Genomic DNA, 20,373 nt, shown 5'->3' with positions numbered 1-20,373 from the left:
ATGTGCCTGGAGTCATGTGTTCTATAGTGAGGGGCTACTGAAAAAAAAATCAGCTTTGAAATCACCGGAATAAATTACATTTTTAAAAATACATTCAAACAGAAAACAATTATTTTAAATAGAAAAATATTTCACACTTTTACATTTTTTTTGCTGTATTTTGGATCAAATAAATGCAGGCTTGGTGAGCAGAAAAGACTTTTTAAAAACATTAAAATCTTGCCGTTCAAAAACTTTTGATGCTACAACATACATTTATTTCTTAATACACTACGTATTCTAGTGGATACATTATTATTTATGCTTAAGAAATACATTCATGTTGTAGCATTAAAATGTTTTCATTGGGATTACTGGAATGGCTAAATCTGATAATTAGAATAGGATGTCCACATACCTAGCTATTTAGTGTACAACCTACAGGGCATCTGGGACTGTGTGGCTTGCAAATACAAATATATACAAAATAAACAAAGACATTACATCAAAAGGAATATAAACGGTTTATTCGTTGATGTCGAGTCAACATTACGAAAGGTTTATCTGAAAAGAAAAACTATTTAAACATGCACATTTAATTTCAGGCACCCCACAATATCCTTTAGGATTGCCTGCAACACACAGGAGTATTTGTGGATTTATTAACATTAGATTATCTTTGCTGGCTCAATCTGCTTGAATCAGTTATTTACCAACACTACAAAAAAACATGTTTTTTCCCTACTCCTTTCCAAGCAGTTTATTTTACAATTAGCACTACTCACTTCAATACCTTTAATGGTATGTATTCATAATGCTGCAAACAATTTCAATATGAAAGTCGCAAATAAATAACATCTCAGTCAGAGTCTCTATGACTTCAGTGGTTTGCTGTTTTTCATTCTTTGCCCATGCAGTCTGTACTGAGCTTCGTCCTCACATGACCTTCAGTCTGAAGTCACACACCGGTTACAACAGGCACACTAGCAACAGAGGAAACAAAAAACATGTTGGTTTAATAGCAGCATATTTTTTTCATTAAAATTTAACCACAACATAATAGTATTATAAAGTAATACCTGGATTTCACTTTATGAAACGACAATGCAGTCTGCTGATTCTCCTGTGTTAACAAAAGGTGAATAATAATGATCACGGATGTGAAGGAAATGCAGACAGACAGGTAAATATTTGGATATGAGATAATCATACTCACGGAATATTCGTTTCAGTGCCTCGATTTCTTTAAAAGGGTTTGGTTTCTGGATTTTGAAGGTGTATTTTGCAAGGTCATCTTCACTGAGCTTGATTTGGACAAAAACAAAACACTCAAATTTAATAACATACTTTATGCATACACTACCATTCAAACGGTCATTAAGATTTTTTTTAAATTTCAGCAATATCAGAATGATTTCTGAAGGATCATGTGACATGTCAAATAAATTTAGTTACAAAATAGAAAACTTATTTTTTTAAAAAAGCTTTTCATTTCAGATAAATACTGATCTTTGGATTTTTCTATTAATAAAAAAATCCTGAAAAAAGTACTCATCTGTTTTAAAGGAGCAGTCCACTTCCAGAACAACAATTTACAAATAATGTACTCACCCCCTTGTCATCCAAGATGTTCATGTCTTTCTGTCTTCAGTCGTAAAGAAATTATATTTTTTGAGGAAAACATTTCAGCATTTTTCTCCATATAATGGACTGATATGGTGCCCCGAGTTTGAACTTCCGAAAGTTTAAATGCGGCTTCCAAATGGGGATCCCAAATACCCAGCCGAGGAAGAAGGGTCTCATCTAGCAAAACGATCAGTTATTTTCATTAAAAAAATTTTTTTAATGCCAAACGCTCGTCTTGTCTTACTCTGCTTGGACTGTTTTTGTTCCAGTTCATGAAAATAACCAATCGTTTCACCAGATACAACCCTTCTTCCTCGGTTGGGATCGTTTACAACTGCATTTGGGATCATTTGAACTGCTTTTTGGAAGTTCACAGCAGTCCATTATATGGAGAAAAATGCAGAATTTTTTTTTCCTCAAAAAACAGAATTTCTTTATGACTGAAGAAAGAAAGACATGAACATCTTGGATGACAAGAGGGTGAGTACATTATATGTGAATATGTTTTGGAAGTGGACTTCTCCTTTAAACATTGATAATAATAACAAAAAAATGTGTCTTGAACAGCAAATCAGCATATTAGAATGATTTCTGAAGTATCATGTGACTGGAGTAATGATGCTGAAAACTTAGCTTTGATCACAGGAATAAATTACATTTTAAAATATATTCGAATAGAAAACACTTATTTTAAATAGTAAAAATATTTTTAAATTTTACTGTTTTTACTCCTGTACTCTGGATCGAATAAATACTTCTTTAAAGAACATTAAAAATCTTACTGTTCAAAAACTTTTGACTGGTAGTGTACATATTTGTGCAGAATTGCAAAACAAAATTTTACTGCATTTGTCCAGATCTATACAAAATTACTCATAACAGAGCAATTCCACAGCTGATTGTTGACACAATCATAATCTATAGCTGCCAGTGTGAACAAAGCTGTTCATAGATTTTCTGTATCATAGTACATACTGGCTGATCTCTGGGTGACGTATAAGGTTTAGTTCCCTCACTGCGATGAAGGGACAGAGGTCTGCGTTTGGTTTCTGGGTGAACACTGCAGTTGAAGCGCAGCACGCTGACGGGCAAATGCACATGCCAACTGTCTGGATACTTCTTCACTAGATTTTCCACCATGCTGTAGAGAAACCATACCACAAATGTTCAAAATAACAGTACTCTCTGTAAAAAACTGATTTGTGTCCAAACAATTCTGAACTTACTTAACAATGTGATATTGTGTGTGAGGCTCAAGCTGTGAAGCCTGATGATGCCGAGAGACGAGTGAAATGTCCTTTATCATCAGAATATTATTGAGTGCTCTGTTAACCTTGACAAAAGAAAGCAAAAAGGGAAAAGATAAAAATTATACTGTACTGAGACATTTTAGCACATTTCAATGAATAAAAATGCAATTTACAATTATAAATAATTAAGCCTGCACTAATTGCTCTGACATTATCCGGTGCAGGATAATGCAGGACTTACCGTTCTGACCTGAATCCCTCTAGCCCCCCAAGGTGTGAGAAACCCCAGAGGAAAACCGTATCGGGAAATGGCATCGCACATTAGCAGGGCAATGGAATCAGAATTAGGCTTTTCTGATGGAAAGATTTCAATCCACTTGGTGTAATAATCACAGATGACTACGATGTGGCTATAGGGGCCTTTGCTTTCTTGAAATGGCCCTGTTACATCTATACTCAGCCACTGCCATCTCTCTGTCACCTAGGAAGTGGAAACATTACGATAAAAGTAGATTAGAAGTATTATGGCTACTACTTTGTGTCTTGACACAGAAATGAACAGAGAACAAAAAAGACAAATCTGGAAAGGCATACCCTGATAAACTGAGTGTTTGGATTTTCAGGTGTTTCAAGAGGTGCATCGTCATCATAGGCAACATCATTTCCGGGATCCTGTACGTACGTACAATGAATAAAATAAAAAACGACGCTCAAACACCATTCAGGAGACTATTTCTAGATTACAGATTGAAATATTGTAAAGGTCTACATACACTAGAGTCATCATCATCCTCGTCATCACCCTCCGACAGCTTCATCCAGTGAAAGCTCTGTGAAAACACATTGAGTGGTGTATAATGTACAAGTGTATAAGATGCTATACAAAAGGAAGCCAAAAAAACATAAATGAGCAATTGTTAACCTGTGGTTTGCAGTAGTCATCATGGAAGCTGCCAGCATGCAAAGGGCCACGGCTGGAACCATCAGAATCCACAGGCACATGGACAAACTTCCCCTCAAGCCTATCAAACCCATGAACAGGTGATTTTAAAATCTAACGTATTTGCCAAAAATAGCAACAAATACACTGCCGTTCAAAAGTTTGGGATTAGTACGAATTTTTTATGTTTTTCAAGGCTGCATTTATTTGATCAAAAATACAGAAAAAAAAACAGTAATATTGTGAAATATTTTTGCCATTTCTATTATTGGTTTCCTATTTGAATATTAAAACACAATTTATTTCTGTGACGCAGAGCTACATTTTCATCAGCCATTCTACTCCAGTCTTGAGTGTCACATGATCCTTCAGAAATCATTCTAATGTGCTGATCAATGTTTGAAACAGTTGTGCTACCTAATATTTTTTTGGACCCTGTTATAATTTTTTTATTCTTTGATAATTAAAAAGAACAGAAGCAAATTCAAAATAGAAACATTTTCTAACAATAAACATCTTTACTATTACTTTTTTATCAATTTAACACACCCAGTGTCACTAAAAAAGTATTAATATCTTTAAAAAAAGAAAGAAAGAAAAAAATCATATTAAATTGATTTCTAAGTGATCATGTGACATTGAAGACTGGAGTAATGATGCTGAAAATTTAGCTTTTCTTCACTTTAATAAATTGTATTTTAAAGTCTATTAAAATAGAAAACTGTTATTTTAAATTGCAATAATATTTCACAAAATGACATTTTTTCTGTTTTTGATCAAATAGATCCATCCTTGATGAGCATAAGAAACTTCTTTAAAAAACATACATTTCATACAAAAATCTTACTGATACCACACTTTTGAACGGCAGTGTACATGGGCTAATAAACACATTACCGTGGTGTTGCCGGTACTGACACTGGAGTTGGTTTTGGTTTGATGGGCACTTCAACTGTCTTACGATTCTGAAATACACAAAATAAATGAATAACGGAACCAGAAATATTTAAAAAAGATGAAAAGACTTCCTAATAGAGCTTTAAAACAGTGGTTCTCAAGTGGTTGATCTAAGGAACCAGATTTTACACTGAATATTAAGTGGCGTCCCAATAAAGCAGAAATTCTTGAAGTACCTTCCTGAAGTACCTCCTGAGAGTTTAAGTTAGTATTTCAATAATTTAACATTTTTATGATTTAATTAATTATTAGCTTTATAACAAACGTTTACACCAGCTTTATATGTGGTTCTCTCACAAACTCAGGTTTGGGAAACCCTGAAACACAGCATTACATCTACTGTATCATAATACAATATCAACAATATAGTTGATATTGTTTGAAGGAAATGCAAGAGAGTGGTTGGTAATGGATTAAATTGATTTTTTTAACATATACAGTACTGTGCAAAAGTCTTAGGCAACTAGTATTTTCATAAGCTAAAAAATGGTTTAAAGTCAGTTAAAGTTGGTCTTTTGCTGTAGTGTGTCAGTAGGAAATATCAGTTTACATTTCCAAACATTCATTTTGCCATTAATCGTAATAATCCAGTGAGATTTTTGTTTGCACAAGGAGTCTGACAACAGCGAGTGCTCTGCACAGAGATCTGATCTCATCATCATCCGGTCTGTCTGGAATGACATGAAGAAACAGACTAAATCCAGAAGAACTGTGACAAAGTCTCCAGGATGCTTCAAGAAACCTACGTGCAAAGCTGCAGCACTGTTAAAAGTTTTAGGCACTTGTGTAAAAATGCTGTAAAATGAGGATGCTGTCATAAATAGATTTTCTTTATCAATTACCTTCTATTAACTAAATGAAATCAACATTTGGTGCGACCATTCTTTGCGTTTACAGCAGCTTTTGCCCTAGGTGCACCTTTCAGGTAGCTTTGCAGATAGGTCTCTTGAAGCATCTTGGAGATGTTGCCACAGTTCTTCTGGATTTACTCCGTTTCAGTTTGCTCTGTGTCTTCATGTCATTCCAGGAAGACTGGATGATGGTGAGATCAGATGTCAGTGTGGAGCACTGGCTGTTGTCAGACTCCTTGTGCAAACAAAAATCTCACTAGATTATTACAATTAATGGCAAACTATGTTTGTAAATGTAAACCAATATTTTTTACTGACACACTACAGCAAAAGATAGAAATAACTTACTTTAAACCATTTTTCAGCTGGTGAAAATACTAGTGGCCTAAAACGTTAGCACAGTACTGTATATATATTACTGTGGATGATGATTTGTAATGTGTAAGGAATATTTGGGGTTGAGTTAGTTGTCTAAACTTGTGAAATTTTATGTTGTTCTGTTAATGTGTGATGTGTTTTTAAGTATTAAAATGGATGTATTTATGTCACCAGTGTCAAAGTCAAATGTTCGCTCTGTGACAAGCACAACAGACAATAAAGTTAAACAAAACTAATATATTATCAAACATTTTATTTATTAATATGACCATAAACTGCATACTTTATATACAAAATAATTCTAAAATTATTAACATGACTTAAAAGGAAAACTATCAATGCTGCATTATTTGGAAATGCCTTGATGTAAAGAAACACTGCTGGAAATGTATTAAAAAAATGTTATACATACCAGAGATCGTCTCTTGACAGCTGGTACCTGTGTGTGGACATTTAAAAATAAAAAGACAGACACATAGTAACAAAAAAAATTAAATGAAAAGAACATCTGGACTATACAGTAGCAACGCATCTGCATAACATTTTAAAGACATACAATAAATGTTGTGACTTGCCTTCCACTGCAGATGTTTTGGGAAATTAAAGATAGTCGGGACAGCATTTTTGCGCAATCGTTTGTGACTGCCCACTTGTTCAAAGCAGTCCTTCTCAAAATGATCCGAGCACAGGACTGAGTTTCCAGTTGGCCACCAGTTTTGCCATCTCATCCGACGGAGCCACTCTCTCACTCTCAACCCGTCAGCTAACGGGAATCTGTATGACGGACACATAAACAGCGTGTTAATACATACTACAACAGTGTTGGACAAATAGGCGTGTGTTTATATATAAGCATTACAGGGGGTTGTCTGGAGCTTCTTTGAAACTTTACGAACATGAGACATATATATATATACAACTTACTTGTGAAAGGAAAACTCGCCCCTGTTGTATGCCTCTTTATACTCTCTATCTGAACGCTTCTTGCACTTATACGCTGAACACACTGGCATTTTTATTCAATTTCCATGCAATTTCAAACGTGAAACACACAGCATCATATTTTGTATTTCCGGAAACTGTTCTTCGGGTGAGATTTAATGTGCTGACCAAACACTGGGAGTACTGACACCTACAGGACACTTTTAATAACCTCCGTTGCGATGGAGTTATATTTCTTCATTTGCTGAGAGCTTTCTGTTCTGCTCTTTTGTACATCTCTCTGACTATACTTACACTATAACCAAGGCGTATTATTGGTAAAGAATGTACCCCCAGTGATGCTTTAGCAACACATCGGTGCATTCAGCGAAAACTTTTATGTGAATAAATCATTCTCTGTCATTTACAAGGAAAGTTTGTCCAAAAAACAAAAATTCTGTCATTGTTTATTCACAATCATGTAATTTCAAACCCATTTTAAGTGTTGACAAAAACCTCTCAGGTTTCAAAAATAAAAAAACATGTTGTATTTTTAATATAAACGTGACTAACGGGTTTGAAATGACATAAGGCTGAGTAAACAATGACAGAATTGTCATTTTTGAGTTTTGGGATTTTTGAACTATCCCTTTCTATCTTACAAGTGTAATTCTGTTATATATAAAATGCAAAGACATTACTTTTTATTTAGACTACTGTCTTATTCTACAGTTTGACATCCGAAGCCAATATCCGCAATTAACAAAAATGACAACTCACCTATCTGTACTCACACATTTTAAATGCAACACCAAAAAATGTTACAAAAAGATTTAAATTGTAAACAACCTGTGTTTTGAATAATTTGGCTGAGCAAATAGCACACTAATAGATTTGTTGTAGCGATTAATCGCATCCAAAATAGTTTTTGTTTACATAATTTAATATACTGTGTATATTTATTATGCATATATGAATACACATATACAGTATGTATTTTAAAAATATTTACATGTATTTAAATGTTTATATTTCTATTCATGTAATTTATATTGTATATGTTTGAAATACACGTGTTTATTTATATAAACTAAATAAATATACACACAACACACACTTATGTAAACAAAACATTTATTTTGGGATGTGATTAATCGCGATTAATCGTTTGAAAGTACTAATTTGTTGTCATGTACAAATAACCTGCAAAAAGAATCATGAATGAATCTGATGAATGGGTTTTAAAATATTCCAGTCACTGGAATAAATAAAGTAAATGCTAACAGCTCCTCAAAATGGCAAATAACAGCATTATGATGACAACAGTCCTGTAAGTGATTACAATTACAATACTTTTTAATTTGTATGACTGCATGTTGACTCCAAACACACCGCATTTATTATACATGAACAAACATACAAATACGTCTCTAAATGTATGTTTCTGATTAGCAGCTACACAATATTAAAACAGCTGTTATACACGTGTGTATGTTTTGATTAAGGGACTTTACATCTGAGGATTACTTGGCTGGAACTTGCAATAAACATCTAAAACTTACGTGTGGAAAGAAAAATCGCCCCTTTTGTATGCCTCTTTATATAATCCATCAGAGCGATTCTTGCACTTATAAGCTGAACAAACGGGCATTTTCTAACAGACTGCGTTACTACTCCATTCAGTTTCACCAGTTTCGCCGCATAAGGCAACACCAGCAAGCGACTGTGAGTGTTTTGTATTTCCGGATGCTGTTGTTCAATGGGAGACGTGTTACCGCCATCTACCGGACATGATGTGTTACTGCAGCCAGGTTCACAGGCGGCCCTCTGTGCTAAAAAGTGTGGAATTGGATTGGCTTTGGAATTTCTTTTTTTCTTTCTTTCTAAGGAAACGAGAGCATTGTGCATTTATGTTACGATATTTTTTATTTTGGTGTGATTCATCATTTTTGTTAAAAAGAATACAAACTCTGAAATGTAACTTATAAAACAAATGTTTTTTTTTAGTTGATAATTATGTTGAATTTAAAATATGGTATATTATATATGTACTTATAAAATATGGAAAATCACAAAATCTAATTTTACCCAGTTTAAAATAGAAATAGGTCACTACCTTAATACTAAGATACATCAAAACAAAAAAAATTGTATAAGTTACTGTAAAGAACTTAATTTTTAACTTTTTTTTACAATTAATATTCTTATGTTTATCTCAGTATTTGTTTTGCTATGGGTGCTGCTTTTTAATGTCCCCCTTTTATTTATTGGTTCATTGCTCTGCATGTTGCATTTATTTATTTATTTATAAATATGTTATATTTATAAATATATTGTATATTAAATATATTGTGGAAATTTTCTGTAAAGCTGCTTTGCAATGATTTGTATCATGAAAAGCGCTATACGAATAAATTTAAATTTAACTGAATTTATTCATTTAATCATTCATTAATTCATTCATTTACTTACAAAAAGATGTTGGAAACAATATTGAATTACACTATCAGTCAAAAGGTTTTGAACAGTATAATTTTTTTAAATGTTGTTTAAAGAAGTCTCTTCTGTTCACCAAGCCTGCATTTATTTGATCCAAAGTACAACAAAACTGTACAATTTTGAAATATTTTTTACTATTTGAAATATCTGTTTTCTATTTGAATATATTTTAAAATGTAATTTATTCCTGTGATTTTAAAGCTACATTTTTAGCATCATTACTCGCACGTTATGTCACATGACCATGCCATGAATATTCTGATTTTCTACTCAAAAAACAATTTATTATTATTACTATGTTAAAAACAGTAGAATTTTTCAAGTTCCTTTGATGAATAGAAAGTTCAGAAGAACAGCATTTATCTGAAACAGAAATTTTTGGTAACATTATAAATGTCTTTATACATTTAGAAAGACATACTGGCACCAAGCCTTTGAATGTTATAGTGTATAATGTTACAAAAGCATTTTATTTCAGATAAATGTTGATCTATTAATCAAAGAATCCTGAAATTCATATTAGAATGATTTCTGAAGGATCACGTGACACTGAAGACTGGAGTAATGATGCTGAAAACGTATTTAAAAATATATTCAAATAGAAAGCAGTTATTTTAAATAGTAAAAATATTTCAAAAATATTAACTTGGATCAAATAAATGCAGGCTTTGTGGGCAGAAGAGACTTCTTTTTAAAAAAAAAAAAAAAAAAAAATTCTTACTATTTAAAAACTTCTGTCTGGTAGTGTACATGTGAAACTACTGAGCACATATGATTTGCACAAGTTTGGTATTGGGATTTTTAAAAGTCTGTATTGTTTAAAATATTATTTAAATATTTTATAGTTTAAATAAAAAGTTAATTCGATAAATGAATGAATGAATTAATTAATAAATAGGCAGTCCACAAGAAGAAAACGGCGATAAAAAAAAGTTTTTTTTTTTTCAATTAGACATTCCGTCCTCCAGTCCAGTTAGCGGCAGCGATGCGCCAAAAAAAGTGGCTTGCCAACCTTACAAGAAGAAGACGATGACAACAACGCAACGCAACCCAGTAGTGGACAGGTTACGTCCCTGGATACAGATTTCAAAACACAAATTTTAACATCGGACGTCTTTTAAGTTAGCAGAAAGATACGAATGAAGATTAAATTCAGTAAAACGCCAGCAATATTACCGTTATCTTTGTTATTAGCATAAAAAGCAGGAATATCGAGGTATTATGCAACTTTAAAGATGATGTTTATTAAGGAGGAGAGTGAGGACAATTGTGATTCAGAACCCTGCAGACTAGAAAATGAGCACCAAGAAGGTTGGTGTCCATTTTTGATTATTTTTTTCTTTTTGATTGTTGTGGTGCATTAATGTAACCAGTTAAGACCTGATTACACAACTTAAAAATCTGATGAAGAAAAACAGATACAAGAATATACATAAATCTGTTTTTAATAAATTATTGTTGTCCTTTCAGACCTGATGGAAGTGAAAGAGGAAAGTCAAATTGAAAACAGTTTGTCACAAAGCAGCACTCAGACAACAGTCAAAAAGCCTTTCACCTGCTCTCTGTGTGGAAAGCAATGTGCCCATAGAGGCCACCTGAACGATCACATGTTAACGCACACCGGAGAGAAGCCGTTCGCTTGCTCTCAGTGTGGAAGGAGATTCGCACGCAGAAGAAGCCTCAGTGATCACATACTAATTCACAATGGACAGAAGCCTTTCGTCTGTCCTCAATGTGGAAAGAGTTACAAACGCAACGAACACTTTCAGTGTCACTTACTAAGTCACGATGGAAGCAAACCCTTCACCTGCTCTCAGTGTGGAAAGAGTTTCAGTTATAAGCGAACCCTTAACGACCACATCAAAATCCACACTGGAGAGTGTCTTCACACGTGCCTTCAGTGCGGAAAGAGTTTCCTGAATAAAGGACACCTTAAGGAACACGAAAAAATCCACACCGGAGAGCGACCTTTCGCCTGCCCTCGGTGCGGAAAGAGCTTCATCAGTAAGCGAGACGTCACGTCTCACATGAGAATTCACACCGAAGAGAAGCCTTTCAAATGCCTTCAGTGTGGAAAGGGTTTTGCATGGGCAAGCTGTCTGAAAATCCACATGCGCCACTCTCACTCTGAAGAAAGAGGGTTTACCTGTGAGCACTGCAGTAAAACATTTGTTTTAGAGTCCTATCTAAAGAGACACTTGAAGATTCATCAGAACGAGAAACCTCATGTCTGTTCGGTTTGCGGGAAAAGTTTCCTATGGCTTCTGTGTTTCAAAGCGCACCAGAAAATACATGAGGGTGTGAAAACCCATGTGTGCTCGCAGTGCGGGAGGGCCTTTGCTACAGTTGACTATTTGATAAAACACCAAAAAATCCATACGGGAGAACGGCCGTACGTGTGCTTGCATTGCGGAAAGAGTTTCGGAAAGAAAGCAAACCTGGTAGATCATGTAAGACTGCATACTGGAGAAAAGCCGTACACCTGCGCTCAGTGTGGAAGCAGTTTCACCTCAAGAAAAGGTCTAAGCTATCACAGAGAAAAGCAGTGTTCTCAAAGCATGCCAAATTCACGCTCGGTTGAAATTCAGATAGAGCCAGATACACCCATAGACAGTGTTTCTACCAAAAAAGCAATTACATCTACACTGTAAAAACAATTTGTTGAGTCAACTTAAAATAATGTGTAACCTGGCTACCTTAACATTTTAAGTTAAGTCAACTCAAAAAAGTAAGTGACAGCTTAGATATTTGAGTTCATTCAACTTAAAATTTTAAGGCAGTTGGGTAACAAGCCCAGCTTTTAAGTTTAGCAAACCATTTTTTGTTTAGTGAAGTCAAATATCTAAGTTGTCACTTAATACAACTTAAAGTTGACTAAACTTATTTGAGTTGATTGAACTTAAAATTTTAGGGCAGCTGGGTAACAAATTATTTTAAGTTGGCTCAACAATTTTTTTTTTTTTTTTTTTTTTTACAGTGTACAACCTTTAGTGGTGAATAAGCTCGCATTCAATGCAAATATCAGCAGAAAGTTTGTGCATTTAGTACTTAAAAGAATAGTTCACCCAAAAAATAAAATTTTGTTATCATTTACTCACCCTCATGTCCTTTTCAAACCTGTATGAGTTTCTTTCTTATGTTAAACATAAAAGAAGATATTTTGAAGAATGCTGCTAATCAAACTGTTGATGGTGCCCATTGACTTCCATAGTGTTTATTTCTCTAATATGGAAGTCAGTGGGGACCAACAACTGTTTGGTTCTTCAAAATATCTTCTTTTGTGTTCAACATAAGAAAGAAACTTAGACAGGTTTGGAGCGACACAAGGGTGTGTAAATGATGGCAAAATTTTCATTTTTGGGTGAACTATACCTTTAATTGTCAAGGAAAATCTAACAGAACCTGGGGAGTGAGAGTGGAGTCTGGGACACTGTACATTTTTTATAATACATAAATGTTACATTATAGACCTCATGTAGCCCCGCCCCCTTTTCAGCAATGTGCTTATTTTTTCCATCCTCCATTTGAATTTCCACAGCATGCAGGTAAGATCGTATGAATTTCTGAATGAACTGCTGATTTTAAAACATTTCCGGTCTACTGACTTTTGTTATGACATCCTTCTTCAAACATTACATCGCTCATAATAACTTTCATTAACTCTACAATAGGTACAGTGCACAGCACCCCCAGTTTAAACCCCCTCTGAATAAATATAAAAGATGTTTTTTTAAAAAAAAAAAAAATGCCAATATTTTCAGTAAAATAAGTAAATTAGACAATTTTGTTTAAATGAAGGATTGCGGAAATGAGTACACCCTAGATTTAATTCAGCAAATGTATAATATTTTAGTGCTTAGTATGTCCTCCAGAACTTTAAGTACACTGCTCTGACACTTCTTGGCACTGAGTGTACAAGTTCATGACAAAATGTCACATCTGTCCTGTTTAACTCCTGGAGGACAACCTCCTTAAATGCCCTGGTCTTTATTGGGGAGTTTTGCTCAGCTCGTCTCTACAGAATCCCCCACAGCTGCTCAAGAGTGTTAAGATTGGGTGAAATAGATGTCCACTGAAGGATTTTGGGAAAATTAATATTTTCATTGTCATGCTGTAAAAATGCCCAGCAATGCAGGGAATGAGAAGAGGGTAGCATCTTCTGTTTCGAGTTTTTGTGTTAGATCACACAGTGCTGTGTGAATTGATGACAGCATTGATAAAGCACAACTCCCTCACACCTTCAGTACTCATACATCCCAGTGTAAGAGATTTACTACCACTGAAAGTCACTGTGGGAATCAGGCACTTCTCACCGTACTCCTCCTCTAGCAACACCAGAACATTTTGGATGCTTTTGGATCCAAAAAAATTGACTTGGTCTCTAGACCAGACAATGTATTCCTAGAAGTCTGTATTTTGTAAATATGGTCCTTGCAAGAGGTTAAATTAGTTTATTGTGGTTTGGCTACAGCATGTAATTCTAGTGGTGACAACAACCTTGCATGTCACTTCTGCAGGCTGTGTCATACTCTGTGAGATAAAGTGTCACTCTTTTCATAGCTTTTGCCGGCTCTGAGACACTTGCGTGGTATTTCTCCTGCTCTTTTTTCCAGCAAAAATTCACTTATCACTAAATGAAAACTTACAGTGAACACTTGATTATTTCAGGAGCCTTGTCACAAGTCCATTGTTTTTGAATGTTGGTGTTACTTTGCTATATTTTCTCACTTAAAACAATAATTTGGTATTCCTCTTGTACCACTGTCCTCTTTAATGCTAAAAAGTGGTTCCATTGTTGCTCAACATAAAGTCTTGAGTATGATTCAGTAGGCTATATAACACTTTTAACTGTCAGGAAATTACTTGTCTTTAAAAGTTTTGTTCAGTATACTTACCTTTTGATCAAAAATCATCTTAAACATACACTTTTTTTATTTAGTAACTTTCAGGAGGGTGTACTCATTTTTGCAACACAACATTTTATCACTTTGATAAGAAAATCTTATTTTCCTGAATAATTTTGACATTCTTCTTTTGTAATTGATCAAGCAGACTTATTGGAACATTATATCACCAAAGAACCTTAACTTGACTTCTAAGTAAAGAGTAATTGCTGAATTCTGAAGTTTTCGAGGGGGTGTACTCATTTATGCTGTGCACTGTAAATCCAGCAAATTACTCTTCAGCAGTGATGTTATCCTGGGCAAAAATGTATATAACCTATGTTGATGATTCAGTCAAACAAATTCAAAGACCTTGTGAGACTGATAGTATAGAAAATAATATACTCTGCATTAAAACGAGATTCTAAAGCATGTAAAAAAAAAAAAAAAAAGACATGCCATTTGAATTGGACTTTGTTTTTGTATACTTCAATTTCCTCTCACAATTTGATTTTTTTTCTTTTGGTGCTACTCTTCTCTAGAACTAAATGTAAAAATTATTGTATTTACAAAACATGGTTACTTACACTCTTTGGCATGTTACACAAAATTGCTCATTGTGTTTGTAAATGTTCAATGAACAGTAATAAAAACAATTGAATGGAGGGTGACGTGTGTCTGGTTCATGCTAACAGTAGGTGGTGATAGTGCACTATTGAAGTTTTTAAGCCCGCCGCTCCCTCTTTCTATACAAAAGGAGACTATACACCCGAGTCTGGTCAAATCCCACTTTATGATGGCATAGTGTGTTTTAATACACACTCTAAAAGTTTTTCTATTACTTATATTTTAAATTCATTTTAGAAAGATACTAAGTAGGATTAAGACCAGAAAAGGCCTGTGAATCTCAAAGTGTAACAACTGAAGTGTTTGATCTGCTACTGTAAAGATGATTTTCGTCAAAAAGCAGAATGAGGACATGTGTGATCCAAAACCATGCAGAATAAAAAATAAAGAACAAGCAGGTTGGTGTCCATTCCTAGTTTTACTTTGTTGACTATTTTGGTACAGTGTTCACTAGATTTACTGGCTGTATGTATAAAATCATAGGAGTGGATTAGAAATAAACACATGAAGAAAATACATGACTTAAAAATGCAGCTAAATAATCTCTATGGGGTTCAGATTTATACCAATTGATTTTTATCATTTTAATGTTGTTATTTTAAGCCTGGTGGAAGTGAAACAGAAAAGTCAAGATCTGAATGGGGGAGAAACATCAGCATTAAAAAGCTCATGATTCCAATGGGAAAAAAAAATCATAGACTTGCTCCCAAAGTTTCTCACAAAGCAGCACTCAGAAAACAGAAGTCAAAGGGCCTTTCAGAAGTGAAGACCTTTCACCTACCCTCAGTGTGGAAAGAGATTCAAAAGTAAAGGAAACTTTAAGAGTCACATATTAAGTCACTATGCAGAGAAGTCTTTCATTTGCCCTCATTGTGGAAAGAGTTTCAGAAATAAAACTCAAGCTGAATCTCACATGAGAACTCACACTCATGAAAAGCCATATAGAGTGTTTTCACGACACGCCATCAATCGGCCATATTGGCGGCACTCAATGTAAATAATGCCACTGAACAGAATGAAAATAGCTAATTATTGCTGCTGAAAACTGTCAATTATTATCATGGTTTGGGCTGTACTAATAGGTCGGATTGGAGAAAACATTTGGAGTGCTATAGACTGCCAAAACTTATAACAAATCAAGGAGAAGAGTGCAAAAAACTGTCTGAGGAACAAAAGGTGTTTGTTACAAACTTAGACAACTCAACACTGAAGAAAACCATCACACACGTCCTCAGAGTGGAAAGATGTTTGAGCGAAAAGGAAATCTTAATGATTACATAATAATTCACACTGTACACAGACCTTTCACGTGCCCACAAAGGAAACTTTAAGAGGCACATATTAAGTCACAAAGAAAAGAAGCTGTACACTTGCTTTCAATGTGGAAGTAGTTTTACCTCAGCGAAAGGTCTAATGTGTCATAGTAGAAAGCAGTGTTCTCAAAGCACAGCACTCATGTTCAGTTTGAATGAACGTTATGTCAGATGAGCTCAATTACTTGTACTGTGAGTAAATATATCAAAGGAAATTTGGCCATTTTAGTTTAACTAAGTCAATATTGTAATTCATTCTAAAATTGTTTATTGAATCCAATCATTACTTTTGAATCTTTTAAGCAAGGCCACTAATGTTTGTATGCTGAATGTACATTATAAAATACAAAGATTTTGTTGAAATGATGTGTGATCACTGTTCAGTTATATACAGCATTCTGGTCTGATATAAATAGCTGCAGATAAAAAGCAGGGTCACTGAATCTGACAACACAACATTAGAGGTTATAGAAATCTGTTATTCCACTGTTTTATACAGAATGGCTTATTTTTTTTCCCTTTTAGACATTTTTTTCTAGGTTTTTATTATTGTTAGTATTATTATTTTTTTTAAAAGTAGAGTATTATTAACATGTAAACACGTTCTTACACTTGTACTTGAAGATAAAAGTCTTTTGTTTTGACGTTGCCCAGCGCCTGTTGTGAATCAACAGAAACTGAGTGTGAGGATGAGGATCACAGTGGAATAGTGTAAAAGTGGCAAGCGAGAAGAGCGTATACCATACCGTGATTTTCAAAATCGTTCTATAGAGTCGAGTCATCTCTGAGGAGAAGAACTGCAGGTTGTGTCTCTGGGACATGGTAAAGGCAATCATCAGATGACCTCAATCAAAGAGCGTCCCGCCTGCACACCGACACCGTGTGTACGGGGCAAACGGCCAATGCATCAAAGCACACTGACTCTTGGCGATCAGACTAAATCCATTTATTCTACAACACACGCGGAGGTAAGAGCACACTGTGAGCGCGCAGTTTAACATTACATAATCGCGTCCTTTTTTCCAACAGTGAGCATTAGAAACATCATTGATGCTATGAAATTAGTCTTAGCAGTTCAAAAGAGCCATTTTGTTCCATAAATGAATACTTGCTCACATCACTTCACAGGGAAAAATGTTCTGGGAGGCAAATGTATCCCTGGTTTCACATAGCAGACAAATTAAAGTCTGAAATGTGTGTTTTAGGTTGATTTTAATTCATACAAGTCTGCAGAACCAAATACTACAATATCAGAATATTGCACTCATAATGCTGTTGTTTCATCATTTTGTATCAGAAAACTTTACCACTAATAAGGCCACTTAAAAGGATGAACTAAATAAAGAATTTTGGTAACAGAAACTAATGTTTCAATTCTGTTTCTTAAAAGAGTTTTTCTGGAAGAGGACGTGATGGTCAAGCTCTGGTCTTTCTGCCCCGAGATCCAAGTTATCCCTCTCAGCATGATGGAAAGCTGGATCTTAGTAACATTCGTGTGTCACAAGGACAGACACACTCCAGAGACGTACATGGCCCGAAAGACATCGTACCAGTAAGCCTTAAGTGTTTATTCAAAGTTTGTCTGTTTTTAATGCAGTATCACATTTTCACAGTAGGTGGTAAGTTAAGAAGAATCATATAAAAACATACTGATAAACCACTTAATTGCCTCATTATTACTTATGATGTTGTGTTATGTATGTGTACAGCATTACGTCCTACACAGAGTAGGGGTACAGAACAGGACACAAAACCGTGAGGGTTTTGTGATGAAAGAGGTCACCAACCCCGCTGAGGCCATGCTGTACCAGACAACATATCAAACAGTGCACTGCACCAATTCTGACAGATGTCAAACAAATGAAGCAAGTGGACAACCAGTCCCCTGGCACAGGCATGATATTATCACAGGTAATTCAACCACTGCATATGCACACAAAGGGTTCAACAAAACTCACTTCAACATACGCAGTTAATGTTTGTGTAGAAGTATGCAAGTGACTCTCATAAATAGCCACGCAAAGAGCCATTTTGCTATTTTGGGCTATAGGAGAGGAGAAGGCTGCAGCTGGGCCTGGACGGGCCAGAAGAGAGTCTGGGGAGAGCATTCTGTGGGCAGCTCGGCATTGGGACATGCACAGCGACTCTTTTCGTTTGTATTGAACATGACGCTAATAAACAACTAAAAATAACTAAAGATAGATACTTCATTGTGCTGGTTAGGAATCAAACAAAGTTGTACACTGGTTGTAGATCTGCTTAGTCCTATCTGAAGCTATCCTAACAGTGAGTTGAAGGAACGTTTTTAAGCATATTTCATAAATTAATTATATTCTGAAGCACAAATGAGATTTGAAAAAGAACTGATCAAAATTAGAGAACACTTACACATGTCTTAAAGTTACTGGTGTTAATCTGGCACCTGGTGCTAGTTTTCTTAATTATATGACAAACTGGCAGCATTCCTCCAATTTTCACTGAGATTACAAGAAGGCGGGCCGCTCTTAAGGTGACTGAAAGCCTGCGTCCAGAAGAAGGCCAAAGTGATGACCCTTTCAGCCATTGCAAGAGAAGCTGGTCATTCTGAATCTGTGGTTTACAGTGACACTAATTAATTCAAGTCCCCCAAAAAGACTGGTTGTCCACATAAGACAAATGCACAAGAAGACAGGATAATGCAGAGACTCTCAATGGGGAATGGGTTCAGCACTGCAGCTGGAATTGCAAGCCAGTTCAGTGACGAACAGGGTAAAGATCTGTCTCGGCATGTTTTAAGAGAGGTTGGACTGAAAGCGCACTCTGCAGTGACTAAAGCCTTTCATCAGCTGAAAGAATCAAAAGATTAAGCTCACCTTTGCTGAGGAGCATGTTGTGTGAAGAGAGGAGAACTGGTCCAAGATTCACTTTAATGTTGAGTTAAGGTTGTATTCACAGCTGTCTTGTTTGGTTCGACTGAATCGAACTCAAGTTCGTTTCCTTCCTTGGTGCAGATCTTTTTGGCAGGTGAGAATACAGCAAATTGCACTCAGGTGCGGACCAAACAACCATTCCGAAACCCAGCTGAACAGGTGCTCTCGTTCTCGGGATAGTGTTATTTACAGTGTTCCCACACCTTGGTTAACTTCAAATTCAAGGACCTTTCAAGAACTTTCCAGGTCCAATACTCATAAATTCAAGGACTTAATGTGGGGCATTTAGGTGAGAGAAAGGTACATCGTGTTACATTGTTACAGTTTCCATGTGTTAAACACAACTATGCAAAACAGCATTTTTTTGGCCATATAACAGAGATCTGAAATTCCATTTGTTGTATTTCTGTTTTGTATAAAACTGAAGAATATTCAGCTCTGCACCTGGCCAAGTGATGGACCTTTGGAATTCTGGCAAGCCATTCTTAATCTTAATTATTATAATTAAGTCCCCAAAGTAGCACAATGACCATATCCCATATCAAAACTCATATTATTTCATTTCCATACCAAAAATGTATATTTTACAGTCAACCTTGTGCAGATTGATCATAAACACACTTCCTTACGAGTGGCCATCTCAAAACTTAATATCTTGCACAGTTTTATCACAGGTAGAATACAAAATGTTTTAAGACAAGCATTTCAGTCAAATGTAATTTATGCTGTATTTCAAACATTTAACCCACGGGAGAAAATCAACAGTTTAAAATCAGCCCAATTCTGTGCAAAAAATGCGGATTTGGCAACCCTGCATCCAACACAAGCTGCAGGCATCAGATTTAAACGATCATGGGTCAAGTCAAGAGTAAGGAGAGATGACTGACAACTCATGCTGGAGAATTTACTGCTCAGCAGATAATTGGCTCATTTCTGATCTTGTAAGATGTGCTCCCTTTATACAGAGTGTGTGAGATCGTGAAATTGAAAGTGAAAGTGAATAGCGGTCATTCTAAAGACGTTTAAATACTCCGTATTTGATAGCGGTTCCCTGATGTGCAGAAATTATATTCAATAGTAGAATGATTCTGTGAGCATGCAGTTATGGCCCAAAATTCAGTCAGAGCAGGATCAAGAAAACAGTCCCGTGTAGGGCTTTAATACAAAAATGCACACAATGAATAGGGACTGTGGAAAGCAAAAGCAGAATTTTGGGTGATTTAGAAATCCCGGCCGAACG

General features: G+C 35.2%; 3 protein-coding genes across 4 annotated transcripts; 2 read left to right on the top strand and 1 right to left on the bottom strand.

Annotated features, from left to right (window-relative positions):
• Window positions 1-873: 873 nt before the first annotated feature.
• On the bottom strand, window positions 874-8,640 carry zgc:153292 (uncharacterized protein LOC100003014 homolog). 2 transcript variants are annotated; one of them, XM_051098669.1, is made up of 13 exons: window positions 8,465-8,640; window positions 6,557-6,755; window positions 6,394-6,420; window positions 4,693-4,760; window positions 3,778-3,877; window positions 3,629-3,685; window positions 3,450-3,527; window positions 3,097-3,336; window positions 2,832-2,938; window positions 2,581-2,746; window positions 1,196-1,283; window positions 1,059-1,102; window positions 874-962 (listed from the first exon to the last, which is right to left on the bottom strand). In XM_051098669.1, exons 1-12 carry the CDS (start codon window positions 8,551-8,553, stop codon window positions 1,071-1,073), a joined length of 1,251 nt encoding a protein of 416 aa, XP_050954626.1. In that variant the 5' UTR covers window positions 8,554-8,640; the 3' UTR covers window positions 874-962; window positions 1,059-1,070. The 2 variants fall into 2 exon arrangements, with proteins under 2 accessions (XP_050954626.1, XP_050954617.1); XM_051098660.1 differs by lacking the exon at window positions 8,465-8,640 and adding an exon at window positions 6,906-7,077.
• Window positions 8,641-10,436: 1,796 nt separating this feature from the next.
• si:dkey-66i24.8 (gastrula zinc finger protein XlCGF57.1) lies at window positions 10,437-12,362 on the top strand. The gene is made up of 2 exons (XM_051098646.1): window positions 10,437-10,712; window positions 10,872-12,362. The coding sequence occupies exons 1-2, from the start codon at window positions 10,637-10,639 to the stop codon at window positions 12,050-12,052; spliced, it is 1,257 nt and encodes a 418-aa protein (XP_050954603.1). The 5' UTR covers window positions 10,437-10,636; the 3' UTR covers window positions 12,053-12,362.
• Window positions 12,363-16,893: 4,531 nt separating this feature from the next.
• Window positions 16,894-19,291, top strand: LOC127156068 (uncharacterized). The gene is made up of 4 exons (XM_051098763.1): window positions 16,894-17,192; window positions 17,615-17,776; window positions 17,934-18,135; window positions 18,275-19,291. Exons 1-4 carry the CDS (start codon window positions 17,064-17,066, stop codon window positions 18,385-18,387), a joined length of 606 nt encoding a protein of 201 aa, XP_050954720.1. The 5' UTR covers window positions 16,894-17,063; the 3' UTR covers window positions 18,388-19,291.
• Window positions 19,292-20,373: the final 1,082 nt, after the last annotated feature.

The sequence above is a fragment of the Labeo rohita genome, chromosome 3, assembly GCF_022985175.1.
Source record: "Labeo rohita strain BAU-BD-2019 chromosome 3, IGBB_LRoh.1.0, whole genome shotgun sequence".
Taxonomy (NCBI): Eukaryota; Metazoa; Chordata; class Actinopteri; order Cypriniformes; family Cyprinidae; genus Labeo; species Labeo rohita.
Note: the sequence above shows the minus strand (reverse complement) of the source record. Positions and strands in the feature narration are given on the sequence as shown.